The sequence below is a fragment of the Callithrix jacchus genome, chromosome 1 (assembly GCF_049354715.1).
Source record: "Callithrix jacchus isolate 240 chromosome 1, calJac240_pri, whole genome shotgun sequence".
In the NCBI taxonomy this organism is placed as follows: Eukaryota; Metazoa; Chordata; class Mammalia; order Primates; family Cebidae; genus Callithrix; species Callithrix jacchus.
The window spans coordinates 127,156,086-127,175,990 of NC_133502.1; the positions used below are offsets into that span (position 1 = coordinate 127,156,086).

Genomic DNA, 19,905 nt, shown 5'->3' on the forward strand with positions numbered 1-19,905 from the left:
AACTCACTCCCTTTCATTCCCATGGGCTGAAAACAGCTTTGAAGGAGCAGCAGTTGGTTACATACCTGATGACTGCCCTGCAAGAATGTGCACCTGAGGAAGGGCAATGATCATGGCTGTTTGTGTAGTGGGCACATCACAACAGGCTGAAGACACTTGGGGTCGAATGGCAAACAGCACCAGTGTAATCCTACATATTGGCAAAATTCCCCACCAACTAAAGAGAACAGAGAATTCACTGAGAGAATTGTCTCATCAGACTCCAACAGCATCATAACTGGCATTTATTAAGCACTTTACTGTGGACCAGGCACAGTGTGCTAAGTGTGTTACAATCATCTAACTTTTACAATCACCTTAAAACAGAGGTCCACGGTTCATCTCATCTCACAAATGAGAAAAACAAAGTACAGAAAGTATGTTGTTTTAGTGTTATATGGCTAGGAGTGACAGACCTGGCATTCAAAACCAAATCTTTCTGCCTCTAATGTTATAATACCTTTAATATAGTAGGAGAATAAGACATAATTTAAAGGAAAGAGGCAGCAGATAATTGGCATCAAGGTAGCAATCTACTTGCAAGCCAAGGAAGGTATTTATTTACAGCCATTTATTTCACTGGTTCATCATTTTTTGAGCATTTGCTCTATCTATGCTAGAAATGGTGCCCATACAACTTGGAATCACCAAAATATCAAAGGATATCAGGTAGTAGGACTTGGAGACAGAATGAAAACCTACAAAATTCCAGAACATGATCTAACAGGGAGAGGACCTGCCAGCTGAGCAATTCTACCAGGATATGGCAGCGGAAGCCAGAGTGACTCGGGGCAGTGTGGGGGATGACAATGAAGAGGCAGTATCTCAAACATAGGTGTCAGGTGTGAGGAAAACAAACACAACCTCAACATGCAACAGGCTCAGGAAATGGGGTCAGAGACCTCAAATATGGAATGCCCCCTTCTTGCATGCAGGACTGATGTTCAATACAGCCTATTCACCTATTCAACTGATAGGCTAACACAAGGGCAAGGTGAGGAAGGAAGGGGTGGCTTGGAGACCACATCAATTGCAAAGCCTCTTCAGCAACACGGATAATGCCCTTTCAATCCTGGATCCTGCAGGTGAGGGAGATGCTCAATGGTTACCACATAGTGGCAGCTTTCAAGGTTCAGAACACAACATCCCAAAACACGGCACCCTTGGAATACTGAGTATTTTAAACTGAAGGAAACTGAGAAAACTCAGAAGCAGAAAGATCACTCCTTTCCCCACATTTCTCCCATGAAGATTGGTCATTTAAAACATCTCTGACTTACCTTACCTGAAAGGAGGTCAAAAAGATCCTCAATTCAAAGGAGTCCTGCCCTATTCCTCAAGGCCAAAAGAATCTGAATGATCAGGCCTTACTAAGTGCCCCCAGTTCATTGCCATTAGGTCACACCCCCTTTCTAGATACTTTTGCATGGCTGTCCATTCTTCATCAAAGTTAAGTATAAAAACAGAGTTTCCTCTGTGTCTCTTGGGCCTTCATATCTGAAGCCTCCCATGTCACATAAAATTTTGCTTGAATGAATCTGCTCTGCTTCTCTCTTGCTAATTTATCTTTAATATAGGGGTGTCAGCCATGAACCTTGCAATGGGTAAGGAAAGGTATTTTTCTACCCTACACAGCCCAAACACCTTTTATCATATGCATAAGTGCATATGTGCATATGATAAAAGTGATGGAAAGAGAAATCTGAGGGAATACTTTCAGTTCCACATGTCCCAAAGTGTTCCTCGAAGCTACAGTGACCACATTCCCTGATTTGCCAAAGACAGTTTATTCATGTTGCCCTGGAATAAATATTAATAGTGTCCCATTTCCTTCTCCTGGCAAAAATGTTCATTTGCCAGACATGGTGGTATGTAACTGTAGTCGGAGACTAAGGTGGGAGGTTCACTTAGCCTAGGAGGTCAAGGCCATACCATGCTATGACGTGCCTGTGAATGGCTACTGCACTACAGCCCCAGCAACATAGAGAAATCCTGTATCTAAAAATTCTAGTTTGGCCAAAAATTTACATGGTTAGCTAATCCAGAAAACCACTTCTGGAGATATTAATAGCTGTGTTGTCCTCTGAAACACTGCTACCCAAACTATGTTGTAAACCTTGAAGAATGAAATATAGTTTAAAACTATTTTGAGAAAGATTTTCTTAAATGCAACACAGCTATTATCTTGAGTAACTACTACTGTCTTACATACAGTTTGAGAAATATTGCATTAAATAAAGTTAACAAGTTTGATTGTTGGTAGAACATGGCTCTCCAAAGATTTAATATATTAGCGTGCCATGAATTACCAAGAGTGTCATACACTGGGAAGTTTTTCCGAACTTAAATGCAAAACCATTCTTCATGAAATGTCAAAAGAGGTTCATGTTCCATAAAATGCTCCCACATTTTCATTTGACAAATACAGGTGTCTTGTATGTCTTGGATTTTTTTCTAGGTCCTGGAATCCAGCTGTTAACAAATTCCTTACCCTCAGGAGCTTCTGTTCTAGTGATGGAGACAGATAACAAACATAGACACAAATAAATATTGTAATTTGAAAAACAGTGCTTTTTACCCCAATTGATGCAAAGTCAAAACAAAACTCCCAACATCTAACAATTCTGAGGGATATTCATGAAGCAACCTGTCTTCAGATGTGAGTCGACAATGATTTGTGTCTCTCAAAAGCCATCGCTGGGCTTCGTGTTTCCTGAATGAAAGAAGCTTCCCTTAACAAGTCTCCCCTTTGAGCTGAGTGTGCTTCATTTGGCATTCTCATTAGTGTAAATGTGCTTTTGGGGGAGTCCGCCTTTATTTGGCTGGCTTGTGGACCGTATTCATATGTACCTTTAATTTAATGCTATTTCCTGTCCTAGCTGGAGTGAGGTGTTATTTAAAACAGCGTCACTTTCAAAAGAGATGTTAATAGGTGCTTGGCACCCAGGAAATACATTCCAATAAATGGAGAGTTATTACATTCTGTGCCACACATCCCATCCCCTAGGGCTGGGGCGAGAAACAAGAAAATTCTTAAACATACACACAAACACACACACACACACACACTCCCACACACACCCCTACCCTTTGATTGGTTCTGTGCAGAATAGAAACTCACATTTAAATGAATAAGCCAAGTTAAAACTTTCCATCCTGGAACAAAGCAAAAGGAAAGCCTCTTTATGTTGCGGGGACTATAGATGCCACGGGCTGAGCCTGTCCCAAAGCTTCCCTCCACTGCTCAAAAACTAAGCCATCTTGCTGCATTTAGCACTTCTCACCAGACCACCCACCCAGACACGGATACACAAACCACATGTGTGAGGAATGCTGTTCGGCTAGGAAATCAGTATCAGTATTTCAACCTTATTACTTGCACAGACGGCCCTTTTAGTGAGACTCATTTGTTTTATCTTTTCAATAGCTTTGATTATTTTCTTTTAATGGCCTGGATTTATCCTTTTCTACCCTTTTGAAGCTTCAGAACTCTGTGGTGGGGACTGCATGGGGTGGGAGACATGATTAGAAGGGGAAAATGAGCAAATAACTTTGCCTTTACTCACCGTCTATCTCCCACTCCCTGTGGGCACCTCCTATTGCCCAGTGCCCCAGTAGTCACCCTGAATTGTTGTAAAAGTGGATTCAGGGAGCCTTCTCATTCAGGTGGTAGACTATTTGTGTTGTTATTTAGGAGACATGTGGCCCAGTTATTATCATCAGTGTTTTTTGGTTTGTGCCCTGTATTTCTCGTTTGCTCCTAGGGACCACATTGGTTACCCTTCTTTAATTAAGGGGAAATTAAGACCAAAAGGCTGAGAGCCAGAGGCAATTTAACAACCTCTGGAAAAAATTGGAAATGCCTCTACAGAAGGGGACCGCATAAACAGGAAGGTGTGGATACTATTACCTGGCAGAGAAAGCAGAAGCTTTGGAATGTGTTCTGTGTTTTCTATTTGGGTGGTATCCCTGGCAAGGAAACCAATAAAATACCCTTAGTTGCTCCACTAATCAGAGTAAAACAAGACTACTAGTTTTGAAGACTCCATGAATTACCAACCAGAGAGGTCTGGGGGTCAGGCTTGGTTACCTGTCATCTCTCTCCGGGTTTCCTTGCATATTGAAATGGGGTCATAAATTAGACAGACTGGGAGCAAATGTATTGAGGAAAACTACCTGGTGCACTGCACCCCTGGGTGAGTGTGCTTCACTAGGGCCAGGTGCTAATCTTGACCCTTTCTATACACTGGAGAAGGTACAAGGCCATTATTTCAAATAAAACACTGAGTATGCCGCAACAAGGGAACAGATTAGTCCAATCCAATTATGATCATTAGAAAGTTTTACTGCCACCCCAGCCCATCTGGGACTGATGCTTCCACACCTAAAATCAGTTTTGGGTTGATAAGAGACAAAGCAGTCCACTCTAATCCCCTAAATGGCTTGTCAGCATGAATGAAGATAAAAGGTCAGTTTCTCAAATTTGATGTAAATCTCTTTACTACTAAGTAAGAGCATCGCACCCAGTTTCTTGGTTATTTACCAAACCGAATGTATTTTATTCTCTTTGTTGTAGTAGTTGTTCTCCTTGCTGTCTAATCAAGGTAGCAGTTCCTGCTGTGAAAGTCAATGCAGGGACTTTGTAAGATCGACTCTGGCTACACCACATTGTTTCTGAACAAACCCCTCCAAAAAAAGAGGGGACAAAGAAAAAAATATCATGCATACATAGCCCAGTTTATGCCGAGAACATATCCCACTGCTTCGTGTTCCCACCTCTGCAGAGCTTAAAAAAAAAAAACTATATATATACTGACTTTAGGACACAGAATGGTGCTAGACATGATGAACCCCTAAAATGAATGAGGCGTGTACTCTCTGCCTTCAGCTGGTTTTGGACACACTGTCCTTTCTCTGGATGCCTCAGATCTCCCCATCTATTCTTTAGAAACAGCAGCACTTCTTGACAAAAGGCTAGGGGCTTTTTCCTGTATGTAAAATAGAGCCAAACTTTGGTCAAATGACTCTTAGAAAATCAGTACAATTATACATTTTTAAAATGGTGCTGCAATAGATTATGTGAGTTTAAGTAAAACACCTATTTGTATCAATCTGTACTTACATTTCAACATGGATTTTAGAGAAGGGAAATACATCTTACAGTGTGCCTTAAATTTACACAAAAGCATGTACACACATACACAATGTATCTTTCAACATAACTACACATACACAGTCCATTAAAAAGATACTGACAGATTTATAAAATGTATTGGTCTTGCACTGTTAATCTCAATAATACATTTTCACTTAATTTATTTTTGCACTGCATGGTAGCTCTGGCCACCATTAAGGATCTGTCAGCATTTCCATCATAACTCTATTTTCAGAATACTGGAGTACAAGTGCCAAAATACATATTTACAGTTTACAGACAGCGGTGGCTTTGTCTTCCTTTTAAATTGACTTCTTCAATGCATCTTTACAAGGAATATTCAGGGATGGCAGAGCCTACATAATAAAAAGTATCATACAAAACAAAAGAGGTCAAAAGATGTAGACTTCCAGCCCAACACTAAACTAAACCATGAGAATTGACTCCTCAACATTCACTGCAGCTGTAGTAGTCTCTACATCATAGTCATAGTTTTAGAGCAACAGTCCAAAGCAAGATTACTCTGATAATATATATGTATATATATATATGTATATATATATAAATATAGGAGCAGTACATAGCATTAGTACACAAAACACTAAAGGTGGAAAGTAATAAGCATACAGCAAATTACTCCAGAGCAGATCACTTCTACAGTGACAAAAATGAACACGAGCCACCAAACAGACACCGACCATTTCCAACACTGGACATCCAACTCCATTAAGTAGGCAGAGTTAAAACATTGAAGAGTAAAGTCTCTGTTCAACAAGTATATTAACTACATTTGTGGAGCTTGAAGTGGTAAATGGGATGTTATACAAGCCTCAATTGGTTTCTTTTCTCTCTCTCTCTTTTTAAAGATTAGGTGGGTCTAAAAAAAGATACAGGCAAAAAAAATTTTTTTTTGTTTGTTTTCTTTTAGTGGAAGAAAACCAATTTTATTGGCTCTTTCCACCAAAAGGTGAGTATTCAGATTAGAGAGATTTGCCTAGCAATTTTAAATGTTTAGAACACTCTCTTAGGAGGTATTTTTTCCTAAAATTTTTGTCTCCTGAAGGTTTTATGCTCTTCCCTACTTTGACACTATATGAAAGCATGTATAGACATACCTATTTGTCTGCATTACGATTGAGAGAGAGGAAGATTATGGTGAAGATCGTAAAATAGCTGCAAAATATTTTTGTTGCTAACATGACTGTTATATTCCAAGATAGAAGGACCCCCAACCCCAGCAACACACATCCTGCTGCAAAACCAGAGGCAAAAGCTAATTTATAAGGAGTTGGAGGGGCGGGGTTTTTGTACATGTAAATTTCCCCAGCTAATCACTGAGGAAAAAATTTTTAAAAATTTATCATACTCTGGCTGGTTCAAACCACATTCACATTCACCCAATTAATTTTATTTCAAACATCTATTTATATATGTACACCAAAGAAATTAAACCCTGCCGTTTCCCCTTTGTGCTTAAGAAACCAGAGCCACTGGTAGACTACTCATGTGTCGAAGATACTCTTAATAGGCTTCCAAGTTGGGTGTATATAAATGTGGCAGACTGAGCAGGTTACTTTAAGAGAAGTATTATAACTACTTGAAATTAATTCAAATGGATCTTTTTATTCCTGTATTTAAAAATTAGACAAGAGCAAGAGTACTTCAAAAAAAAATCAATGTGACTCTCACTCTGAATTTTGTGAAAAACTTATTTTGCTATCTTGAGTAGTAGATGTGTTTTTCTGAATTTTATCCATTTACAAACTTACATTTTAAGATATTCTGAAGACATTAACTTTATTACCTAATTTTCAAGTCTAAAGCTTATCATGTGATAGCTGCCCTTCTTATTATCCCTTTTGCTTGGCCACTTTTTCTCTTAGTTCCTTGGTTAGTAACTTAAGGAAAAACAATTTTACATTGGCAAATCATAGGTTTGCCCCACAATTTAGTTATAGAAATAAAAATGGCCCAAATTACATATATGCTTCTAGTTAAACTGCACAGATATATTAAACCATATAAATTTCTGGTTTGATCAGAAGACTGAGTTAGCGGTTCGAAATTTTAAAATATTTTAAAAATTTGCAACATTTCCATATAAACATTACCCTCCCCTTCCAGCTATAAAGTTAAAAACAGAACACAACTGAAAGTACACAGTTCATCATTCACCTAACGTCCAAAATGACTCAAAGCTTCTCCGCACATCGAGAAGTGGACTGTACAACAAATACTTCAAGTACGGTTCATGCCAATCATCATTACAAATCATATCATTATTGAGAAAGTACACTTGTCCTCTGGGAGGACGCTTCAGAGAAATAATTTACAAGGAGCATGGCTGTATTATAATTTTTTAAAGAAAAAATAGTTTCTTTGGATAGAAAGAAACAGTGTAAAAAAATCCCCTTTTTAAAATGCAGAAATAACTCCATTATCAATCTGCATTTATATAACTGCCCAAAAGAATGGGTCTGGAAAGACCATTTTCTGTATAGACTAGTTAATCTCTGTATGAAAAGACAGCATCTGGCATGGGAACAAACAAGGGAGATACTGGTCTATTAGCACACATAGAGACTTTCTTAAGGCTGACCCAGTGACGAACCTTTGGATCCAGAAGTATTTCTTCATTTCTCTTCTTTTCAGTTGAATTTCTAGTAAAAACTTGGAAGATGAGCTGTTTTTATTTTTCATTTCTCCACTTGTGGAGAAGATGGAATAATGACGCCAAAAGTACTTTGGTTTTTTTTTTTCTTTTAAAAATAATTTGCTTTCTTTCGCATGCCACAGGACAGACTTCTAGTTTGAAAACAAGGGTACAACAAGAACAAAAATATCCCCCCATCCCCAACCATCTTTCACCAATACAAGAAATCCTTCTGGACACATTAGCAAGCGACTAAACAGGTATTGAACCACTGAATCTACAAGTTAATACATAATCTGTTATGGCAGAATAACCAAGAATCTTCCCCCAAAGAAAGATTTTAATTTTTTCAAATATAAAAAAGTCTAAGAGAATCATATGTGAACAAACAAAAATCTCTGATTCCAGGTTTTTAGGATAAAGATGAGTAACACACTGGCAGCTGAAGAAAGCTGAAACTCTTACTAATAAATAGATCCAAATTAAGAATTTCTACAACTTTTCTTTTTAGAAAACAGGACCAGAATTCCTTTTTTTTTTTTTTTTAAATGATGATCCTGTGGAATGCTTTTACTTCCATATTCACCTAATATTGTAACAGTAAAAGAGACACAAGAATGTTGATGACAGCTCAACAATGCTGGATTCAGGACATTTACAGATACACTTTTGTTTAAAAGTCCTACAAGTTTATTGACTAAGGCTAGACAGCAATTCATATGATCCTATTTGGTGCATTTTCTACCATGGTCCAAGATCATTACATGGATACAGCCAAGGACTGGGCCCCAACTTTCAGGAAAAAGACCACAAAGAAGAAAATCAAGGTGGCTATTTGGTCCCCCCAGTTGATAATCTGTGTCCTGGAACTGGAAAAACAAAAGGTGGAAAATACAGACTGCAACAAGTTAAAGGACTTGGAAAAAGTCAGTGGAAAGTGGCACAGTATACGAGTAAGGTCACTGGGCTTGGGATGGCAAGGGCGCTGTACTGAAAGAGCATCCGCGGGACCAAGTACTTATCATGTCTGATGGTGTCATTTCCTCAACGACTTTAGAATATCTGTATGCGATAATAAATAGATCAGTTATGTAATAAGGCAGTGTGTTGAATATGCATTTGTCCTGTGGAATGAACCACCACAGAGAGATACATGATACCATACACATTCTTTGAGTTTTCTTGTGTTGTGTTTGATTTGCTTATTTTCAAGGCTATCCAGGCTAACTCTTCCCGGGGATTTCCTTGGAGAGAAGAGTGGTCCGCTGAGGCTGGTTTGCTTTAACCTCTCCTTTATCAAGAGATGATGACTGGCTTTAAAGAAAAATAAAGCTGAAGGTTGTTTGATTTTTATTTTTTCCCTTTTGGTTGCATCATTCTGAGTGTTCCCATATAAACAACAACGAAAAAATCACAACCAAAAAAAAAAAAAAAAGATAGTTTTTGATGCATCCAGTTGTTGTATCCTCAGGATGTTCCAGATGTTTCCAGGTAACTCTGTAGTTTACGGACTGTGGTTTTGTCCAGTGAGCAAAGATCAAAATCAAATGTTGTGTTTGTGATATGAAAGTGTCCAGTTTCTTCTATAAGGTTCACGATCTAAAGGAGTGAAGAAGAGAAAGTTTGGGCAATAAGCAGCAGACCAAAAAGCAAAGAGAGAGTAATGGAGGGGGGATCAAATATGAAATCAAGGGATAAATATTCTTATTTATAGCAAGAAGGTTCCATACCATCAATAGCATTAAACTGTCTCAGTGAACTTGGTAAGTCAAAGGTATATTAAGCCTTAGAAATTCCCAGTGAGAACCTGTCTTGCTTTTCATACCCTTTAAACTGATTCCTGCTTTCAAGTCGTGAACAGAATACTTAACTGTGAGTGAGTAGTTAGGGGGAGAAAACATTTCAAGACCCATTAAAAATTAGTTACTGACTCTACAGACAGTGATTATACAGAGTAGACACACAACAAATCCCCCCAGAAATAACAAAACTACTTAAGCACACACACACACAACCCCCTATATAACATCATTTTCCTTTACCATTATATAATTGTTAATAACTTGGAAAATATAGGAACTTATCATCCCCGTCCCGCCCAAAAAAAAAGAAACTGTCTACAATCCTACCCCCTGAGATGATAGGTAGTGACCCGAGGGGCTCAAGGGAGCCTTCTAGGGTACTGGAACTGTTTTGTTGTTTGATTTGGGTGCTGGTTACATAAGATGTGGCCACTTGGTGAAAATGCACCTATCTGTATGCTTTGTTATACTTCAACAGAAAAATGAAAACATATTTATTACCTTTAGTTGTGTTCAGTTGGTTCCCCTAAATATCTTGGGGAGATTTTAAATATTTAAGATATTTAATTAAATAGAAATATTTAATTAATTTTTTATTAATTAATTAGAAATTAGAAAAATATTTCTAATTTTTCTCGAAAAAGAAAGGATGCCTATGTCCTGTCATTTGGAATAGTTATACCTAATTTCTTCTTGTATTGTCTCTAACTTTCAGAAAAATGTTAAATGAAAGAGATGACAATATCTATTCTCTTGCCCTGGCTTTCAGGAGAACAATTCTGAAGTCTCAACATTAAGAATGATGTTGCTTATCAGTTTGAGAGATTCTTTTTTTTTTTTTTTTTGAGACGGAGTTTTGCTCTTGTACAGGCTGGAGTGCAATGGCACGGTCTCGGCTCATGGCAACCTCCGCCTCCTGGGTTCAGGCAATTCTCCTGCCTCAGCCTCCCGAGTAGCTGGGATTACAGGCACGCGCCACCATGCCCAGCTAATTTTTTTGTATTTTTAGTAGAGACGGGGTTTCACCTTGTTGAGCAGGATGGTCTCGATCTCTTGACCTTGTGATCCACCCGCCTTGGCCTCCCAAAGTGCTGGGATTACAGGCGTGAGCCACCGCGCCCGGCCCTGAGAGATTCTTTTATCTTGCAAAGCGTCTTTTCATTCCTATTCTATTAACAATTTTATTGGACATGGATGCTGTACCAGAGCAGTGTGGTTATGAAGTAGGTGTGTTGCGGATAAAGTTTTTTTGGGGGGCGGGGGGAGTTAGGGTGATAAGAAAATATTTGTGCAGAGTAAACAGCTGGCAAATTTCCACCTGGTTTGAGTTGTCTATTATTCTCTTTCTATCACTTACTTCCGATTAGCTTTAGGTCAATCTTAAAAAAGAGAATAATTTTAATGATTGAGCCTATCATTTACTTAACAAAATTTTAGATTACCTAATGCCAAGTTGAGTAACAGCAGAACTGAAACTTTTAACCTTCTCTTCTTACAATTAGCTTTCCTTTAAAAAATATAGTAAATTTGTGAACTACTCCCTCTAGGTCAGTGGTTCTTAATAGAAAATGTGCTCCCAATTTCTGACATATTATTTGACTTCCACAATAGCATAAATACATATTCACCCTCAATCCAATTAACTACTCAGATCCAGATTGAGCTGTTATTGTCTTACCCAATCACTGGAACTATTTTTTAGGGATATAACTATGGCCTCAGTAATAAAACAAGCTACTGTCATAGTGGAAGCAATGACAGATGCTGCTAACTAACTCCCTAATATCCATTTATTCCTTTTTTCTTATTAACAGAAGGCCGATTTTCTGACAGCTTCCCAGCTACAATGCTTGCCTCCCCAGACCTACTTGCAGCATTTGTCAGATGCTGCTATTTAAAATTTATTTGTCAGAACTCACTGTTTTCAGGAATATTTTTGAAAAGGGTATGGACAATGGGCGTGTGTCTTTTGCCTTCTTTTCTTCTTCCTGCCTGCAATGAAAATGCAGTGCTTGGAAGTGCAGCAGCTGTCTTCCCATTAAGAAGACGAATACAACATATAAAAGATAGAAGAACAGAAAGACAAGGATCTTGTGTCCTCAGGGGCATCTTTTAAACCACTACCTCAAGCAAGGATTACTTACCTCAAGCTTACTGTTCCAGGTGGGGAGGGAGTCAGAAGGAAACCTTACTTGCTTAAACCACTAGACTCACAGTTCTGTTACATGCATCAAGACATTCTTAGAAGGGGTGCACCCAATTATGGTTAAAGTACTACATTTATGAAAAAATTTATCCAACAACATATTATTAATATTAAAAGATCTAAAATGGACACTCATTTATTAACAGTAATAGAACTTTCAACAAGTCATCCACACATATCTACATACATACAGAACCACAAACACACAGCTATGCCCACACAAAGACTTTTCATGCTAATCATATACTTACTATATAATTAACATCAATTGAACTAAGAGTATGTATTTTCTGGAATAATTTTTTTTGCCATTTTGTGTAAAAATACTAAGGATCTAGTGAAAATGTGTAAATTTCAGGATGGAAACAAGTAATATCTTCCGAGCTATTATAATTTCAAATTTATACAATGAAGGCAAATGACAAGCACACCACAATTTAACACCTTTCCCCAGCCAGCTGACCAGAAGGTAACTGACAAAGCATTCAGAACAGAGTTCTGCATTTGGCATATCAAGTTCTGACTCTGCTCACTCTTTCAATGGCATTGAACAGAACATCACAACCTTTGAGCCTCAGTTTCCTCATCTGTAAAATGGGAGAAATGCTACCTGTTCTACTTGTACAAGTTTGGACAGATGATCAAATAAGATATCATAAGTAAAGCTTCTTATAAATGGTAAATTGCTACATAGGTCAGGATAACACGATTATGATTCCCTTATAAACTGATCCTTAATTATCTGGGAGGTAACTAAACTGAGCATGAATTATAGACCTGATACTTTTTCCTCCCGGCCCCAGTGAGTGTTAGCCATTTCATTAGCACTAAAACAAATGAGGCAAGAAAATGCCAGAAACTAAAACTCAGAAAGGCCTGCTTGAATAAAAAAAAAAGATAATTCATTCTTTTAAGAAAACAGTTTTCCATGACCCAATATAATTGCTCTCTAATTATTTAACAGCAAATAGAAAACTGGGCAATAAAAAATCCCTTCTAGAAAAGAGCCACTTAATTCTAAAGCATATAAACACTTTTTCCCACTAGGAACTTCAGCCCGGGCATTTCTCATGTGTTGTACTATCTTGCAGATCTCCAGCACCTCCATCACCACCCCACCTCCTCTATCAGCATGCCATGCCCAGCCTGCAGCCATACATGCACAATATAAAGGGGATCTGATAAATCTAACTAAATGAGCCCCACATTTTTATGGGAGCCCATAAGAATACATCAAGGTAGATGCAGAAAAACAGCCTTAATGCAGTAGCAGTGGTAGCAGCTGGGAGTTGGGAACTATTTGCCAAAGGGAACTGCATTAATGATTTGAATTATTAGAGCATGTGCCCGATCCTCAATTAAGTAAGGGCTGCATAAAGAAAAATAAGTGTGCATTCCTTTCCAGGAATCCTGATAGTTAGAGCAACAAAAACAACATTAACATGCTTTATTCCAATGACACAGGCCACAAAGCCTGAACACGCCATGAATGTCTGAAGACCTCCATTCTGCCTTTCTACAGGAATACGCTCATTGCTGATGCAGTGTGGCTTAACCTTGATGTCATTACTCTGTATCGTAATGCAATAATTAATGTCTGTCCTAAATAATAATAATAATAATAATAATAGAGTGACTGCAGAAAAGAAAAACAGGCAATCGGGTACATATGGGTAGTGGAAAAGGAAGAGTGTGTAAACTGCTTAAGTCATTCTTCAGATGATGGTTGTTGTGAAAACATTCATGATGGATTATTTCCTGCCACATCAGCCTTTCAAGGGGTACCATGCAGGTTGTTGGATGCCTCATTTTGTTTTAAACAGGGTAAGATCCACTTGTCAGATCTGTGGCTCCCTTCCCCAATTTTTAATTATAAAAAAGTGGATGCATTGATTTTAGTATGACTATACTTTCAAAAATCAGGGCTTTTTTCATGTGAAGCAGCCTCTTCACTGTGGGAAATAATGAACAGGCTTTGCTTTAACTGCTTCTGCATGGAGTGGAGCCAGGTCTGGGATAACATAGGTCTTCCCATAGAATGGCCTCTACTATGATCTGGAAAGCACTGTGCATCACCACTTAAAAATGTGTGCCCTACCCTTGGTTAAGGGGCAGGCCATCAGGCTCCAATCTACAAGGGCTGCTGAAATATGACAAGTAATTTTCCAGGATGGAGAATAGCATTTAGAGCAGAAAACTTCTCAGGGAGGGGTCTCTGGGTTCTTAGAAGGAGTATTCTAATATGCCACGCATTCCCCATTCCCTGAAGACAATTCTAAAAAATGATAACTGGTTTCTAAATTGCTAAGTTATCCTCTAATGAAACCTGGTTTCCCACAGTTTTCTTCCCCAAGACTTGGATGCAAATCCAGGCTTAGAGCTCCATTGCTGGGGAGGTTAGATGTGTTCAATCTCACTTTCCAAGTAAATGTGGAACATGTGGTTTAAAGAGAAATCAAATTATTCATCAGTCCTAGGTAATCACTTCTCTTGGTTTGACTGTATCTACTCTACTATATTTATACCCTTTGAAAAAGTGGCTTAGGAACACAGGCTCCTTGATCCAATGCTGTCTGTTCATTAAACTAGCTGCTGAGTGCCAGGACTGCATGCCCCCAGAGTACAACAAGGCTATTAACCGCTTTTTGTAAGCCAAATAAAACTGTCAGACCAGATTTTTGGATAGGATGCATTTAACAGGGAAGGACCTAGATGTGATCCTGTGTCCACTAGAAATTCTGCTTCAGGTATTTGTCTGCACGGCAAAGAATACGTAGACTTTGTGGAATGCATGCCGTGAGATGAGCAGCCCTCAAGGTGAAGAATAACATTAGTTCTCAATAGTGCTATGTTTTACAAAAGGAATTAATTAAGCAGTAAACTGTGACAGGACATGCATCATGGTATCATAATCACAAGTCTCAGCTGCATTACAAGGCAAAAGGCCAAAGACTGAGAGCTTTCAACCGGCCTGGGAATGCAATTAGGGTGAAATGCTGTGCGCCCTGGAGTGCCTTTATGCCAGGTTAAAAATTCATAGATATTACTCTCTCCCTCTAGAATACTAAAATAATGCACTTGCATGGAATTCTCCAGTAAGCCACCTTCCTTCACAATTCTTTCAAAAGTAAAAATAAAGGAAAACATTAAATTGGGAATGCCAATGACACCCCAAGGTAAGATCTGCCCAATGGCCTAGTATCCTTGAACCACTGACTCAGCTCTCTTTGTGAAGATGACCCAACCCTGCACAAACACCTGTCCCACCCTCCTATGAGACTTACTAGGGACCCAGCTTAGGCATTAATAGCTTTATTGGACAATTGCTCCACAGTGGTTCAGAGCTGGTGTTTGGAAGAGATAGAAAGATTATGCAATAGATTTGCAATTAGCATTAAGTCAGTTATCTCCAGATATTTGGTAAATGACAGGTAAAACAACGTTTGGTTCTTCAAAAGTGGCCTAAGAAGAATATTAGCAAAGTACTAGACTACCACTTATGGTAGGTCACTCAAGTCCTGCTTCCTTGCCCATACTAACTAAAAAGAAACTGCAAGAACTTATCTGCAGTTAAGAATCATAGGTCTGTAGTCTTTTGTTCAAATGTAAAACTCTAGAAGGGTTAAAAAGCTTATCAAGCCAATCAGGAAACTTGGCAAGTTTGAGAGTGCATATTTATAGATTTAAGCAAAAATGTACATGGAATACAAATGTGACCACCAGCCATTAAATTTAAAAAAAAAAACAAAACAACACACAGCTGGGGTGGATTACATACTAACTTCAAGTCATTTGAAAGTAGTAAAAAGAAAAAATTCAAACAGTGAAACAATCTACATATCTGCCCGCAATTTGGAACACACATTCTCCTCTTTGGGTGTTAAAAGAAAATTATCAATAGCTGCTGGAAATGCAACAGAGGCATACATCATTAACTGGATGAAAATGAAAAACCACCCTTCTTATCTTCTCAAAACATCAAATTGTACTAATAGACATTTCCCCACTCTACAAGGATTCCACAATTGAGTTCATAATAATAGAATGTATGTCGTACAAGATAAGGGAAATGAAGAAAATATTTATTTTCCTTAGAATACTATCGAAGGTTACTAAATTGAATCATAAATGTTTACAACACTTAACTCAAATTGTTATCACTATTTTCCCATGAAACCAGAAGTCTGGCCCCAAAGGTTTTTGCATTCCTACTGTCCCCCCTCCCTTAGCCCACATTACACCAGTCAGCTGGGGGATCACTACAATCCAGTATCACTTCCCAAACTGCCCTGTTCTCATCATCCACAGCACAAGAGGAGGGAGATAGTCACCACAGAGATCCAAAGCAGACTTCCAGGTGGCCTCAGAAATGAGAACCCTTCCCAGACACGTCTACAGGTGGCATTCACTGGGTTTTGATGGTGTGGGGCTGCAGTGGCCTCCAGGTGCTATCACACTACCGCAGGACAACCAGTCCTTGATGTTTCTGGAAAGAGTTGTGCTAAAAAGCATTTCTCACCTGCTGCAGAATGTGTCTTTCTCTCAGCGTCATTAACCTTCTGTGAAGCTCTACCAGTTCATCTAGGTATGCCTGAAAGAGAAGAAGGTCCCCCAAAAGAACAAGCACTTTAAGAATTAGTTCAAAAATAAATGAGTATGTAAGAAAGAATACACAGGCAGCAGCTGGAGGTTTCCCATTATACCACTCTGGCCCAGTCTGTGTAAACTCAGTGCCCAAAGGCCTCTGCAGACCAAGCCTCTCTTGGACCAGCCATCACCTTTATCACACCAACTTTAAAAAGGAAGTTGGAGGGAATTCTTGGACTTAATTGCTCTTATGAAGATTCAAGTCAGTAGATTCACTTTCCTCCAACAATATCTGTACAAAAGGTAGGGAAATTCAGTGCTAAATTGTGAGTTTAAACATATCAAAGGCTACTTTCATTTTTTTCACTCTTGAATCTTAGAAGGTTTCTAACAGAAAAACTTCTAAGTTTGAACATGAAAGCAACAATGTACGTTACCAATTAAGTCAGGGCAATTTTGTGGTGTGGGGTTTTTCTTGTTTGTTTTTCTTTTGTTTTAAAAAGGCTTCCTGGTCATACCAAACATTGCTAGTAAACAATGCTAGCAAGTAACACAAAAAAGAAGAATGTCTTATGAAAAAAAGGGAGTGCTAACTAATCAGCATCTGACATGTGAAGAACTCTCGCCTGAAAGTGCAGAGGAGACACCTCTCTTTCCATATGCTCAGACTCAGCTGTTAGTGTAACTGCATGGGTGCCCCCAGCACCATGTGCAAAAAAGACAAATGAAAAGATCTGTGAAGCATTACAGAAGTCTGTCCTGGCCTTACAAAGCAGGATTAGGGCCCTACCCAAATCAGGTAACCTAACCCTACCAGGTCTTGCAGTCAGATTTCAGATACATGATGCACACTCTGGGAAAGCACACTGCACTAGTATCAGATATCTTGCTCACCTACATCTGAGATTCCTTAACCTGCTACCTCTACACAATTCTCTTACTTCCCAATTCAATGTGCCTGAAATTCCTTGGTAAACGTAGGCATCATGGCAAATGACAGCATGAGGCCAAGCGTAACACTGAAGACATAAACAAGATATGGAAAATAAACTACAAAGCACCGGGATGAAATACTCATCATTTAGGCATCTTGGGCACTTTGATGAAAAAAATGAAATGAGAACCAGCAAAGATGATCAAGGGGAACAGAAATGAACAGAAGACTTGTCAGTTTTGAAGTCCTCCTAGCAACAGACTGGAAACCTACCTTGTCACATTCACCATTCTTTATTTGCTTATCTGATTTGCTTTGCTTTATTGGACTTTTCACTTCAAGAATCTAGAGATCAAAGAGAACACTGCATTACATTTTATTTCAAGCATCTCTTAGCTAACTAGCCACATAAACAAAGGCACTCACTGAATGAAACATACAGTAGCATTTACTATCCAAATAGCATTTATTTCCTGTACATTTTCCTTCTTCTCTCTAATCTTATTTTCCTTGGAAAATAAGTTACTTGGATCTGAAATGCTGAGTCAGAGGAGTGGAACTAAAAAAAAAGTTGATGATAAGGAAATTGATTGAAGCTTCCAAGGCTGCTTCTCTTTTGCAACAAGACTCTCACCATATGTATAGCAGCTGAGTTATACTGAGATTATAGTTCCCTCTGGCAAGAATATTTTTCCTATTCATTCTGCTGTTTCAGCATGACTACTAGTGTTTAGTATGCTAAGGATGATAAAAACAAATACTCACATGCCCCTTTTAGTACCTAACTTTCACATTCTAAAAATTACTCATATACACTAAACTGATGTAGCTTTGGAAATGAAGATGGCCATGAGTTATACTGGTTGCTACCAATTTGGGATCCTCCAACTCAAGAAATAAAGAGATAGGACCATCTTCTGTCTTTTAAGAAATGATGTGTTTACCCTTGCTAAAACACTAAGCGCCTTTCCTTTTATCTGGACTAATTACAACTTAAGTTACAAATAGTTTTACATATTATATAAAAGCTTTGGTGGGAAACTATGTTTCTACTTAATAAAAAGGAGAAGAAAATTATTTCTTAATAAATGCAGCTGATTTCTTCGACAGCATCTTCAAAACTGAGGATTAAAAGGGAAGTATTTTTAAACGGCTCTCATTTGAAAAAGCGGAGAACCACTAAATTTATAAATAATGAGTGTTTACAAATGTGTATGAACATAAAATGCAAAGAAATTTGTCTTTTTCATTATAAGTCACTATGAAGTGAGTTACTATAATTGGAGACTAATATTAAAGGAGGAAAATTCCAAATAAAGGACTAGTTTATCTTAAGAAGTTTCATATTCCTACTGTTCTCTTTATCTATTCTCTCCCCTAACATAGTAACAGTTCTGTCCACAGGTCTACCACATTCCATAACATAAAGATTTTAAGAATGAGTCCACTTTTAATCTGTAGTGGCAAGAGCACCGATTAGGCTCAGAAGCCCAAGTTCAAGTCCCAGCCTTATCATTTAATATTTTTGGACTGCAAAGGATGAAATGGGAGAGATGAACAAGTTAACACCCAGATTCCCACTCAGCTTTAACATTTTTTACTACTAACAAACATTTTACTGGATGAAAACAGGAACATGACATCCTGGAAAAGCCCAAATACTCCTGAAAGGGCATATGTTTATTTTAATTGAGAATAATGCACAGGGGAAAAGTGTCCTTCTAACAGTCTTTCCTGAGAATCATACTTTTTTCATTGTTTTTAATATGAAGATAACCAAATGACCAATTTGACTAGGCTAACTTAAAAGATAATACTTTTGGCAACACAAGGAAATTACTTCTTAGCAGAGGCAAGGCAATCATTTTTAACATGCTCCACTGTAAGGGAAACCAAATACTCCACTGCATTCAGAATTTCTTCCTCCATTGTTGTTGGAAGCGAGACCTCAAAGGAAAAATCAGCGCTCAGACCTAGGAGTAAGTAGGTCAGTAGATGGCACTCCTCGTCAACTCAGTTACTGGGCTGGGCATGCGGAGACAATCTGCTGAGATTTCAGGCAAGAAAGAAAAAAAAAGTGCCTGCCTGCTTGCCTTGTGTATTACAGAACTGAATTTTGTTCCCATCATATCCTGTTGCCTCCCACGATCCCCTCCTCCAACTCCCTGCACTCTGGGTGTTGAAGTGACTTGAGGACACTGTCTTTGCAATAGAACTTTGCTAACTAGGTTTAGAGAGTTCTGCCACACTTTCTTCAAAGCAGAAAAGAGAACATTTGGATGCTTAAGTCCCACCCCACACATTCCGTAAGTGCTACAGCACAGAAGGCCAAAATACATTGAAATCCTAGTTTCTTTCTTCTGAAGCTGCAGTGGCAGGAACAAAAGCTCCGGGTGTCAGTGACCCGCCTCAAGTTACTGAGTGGCTGCCCAGAGAGGGCCCAGTTAATCTTCCTTCTTTGATCTCTCCCTGCTCCAAAATAAACAGCTTTGTCAAAACCTCATTCTGAGAGAGCTCAGCTCTGCTGAA

General features: G+C 38.5%; 1 protein-coding gene across 1 annotated transcript in view; it reads right to left on the reverse strand.

Annotated features, from left to right (window-relative positions):
• Window positions 1-8,514: 8,514 nt before the first annotated feature.
• Window positions 8,515-19,905, reverse strand: part of MLLT3 (MLLT3 super elongation complex subunit) — a 268,431-nt gene continuing 257,040 nt past the window's right edge. The window contains 3 exon segments of the mRNA XM_003731988.6: window positions 8,515-9,446; window positions 16,375-16,446; window positions 17,650-17,721. Coding sequence (XP_003732036.4) covers window positions 9,315-9,446; window positions 16,375-16,446; window positions 17,650-17,721 — 276 coding nt within the window. The 3' untranslated portion in view covers window positions 8,515-9,314.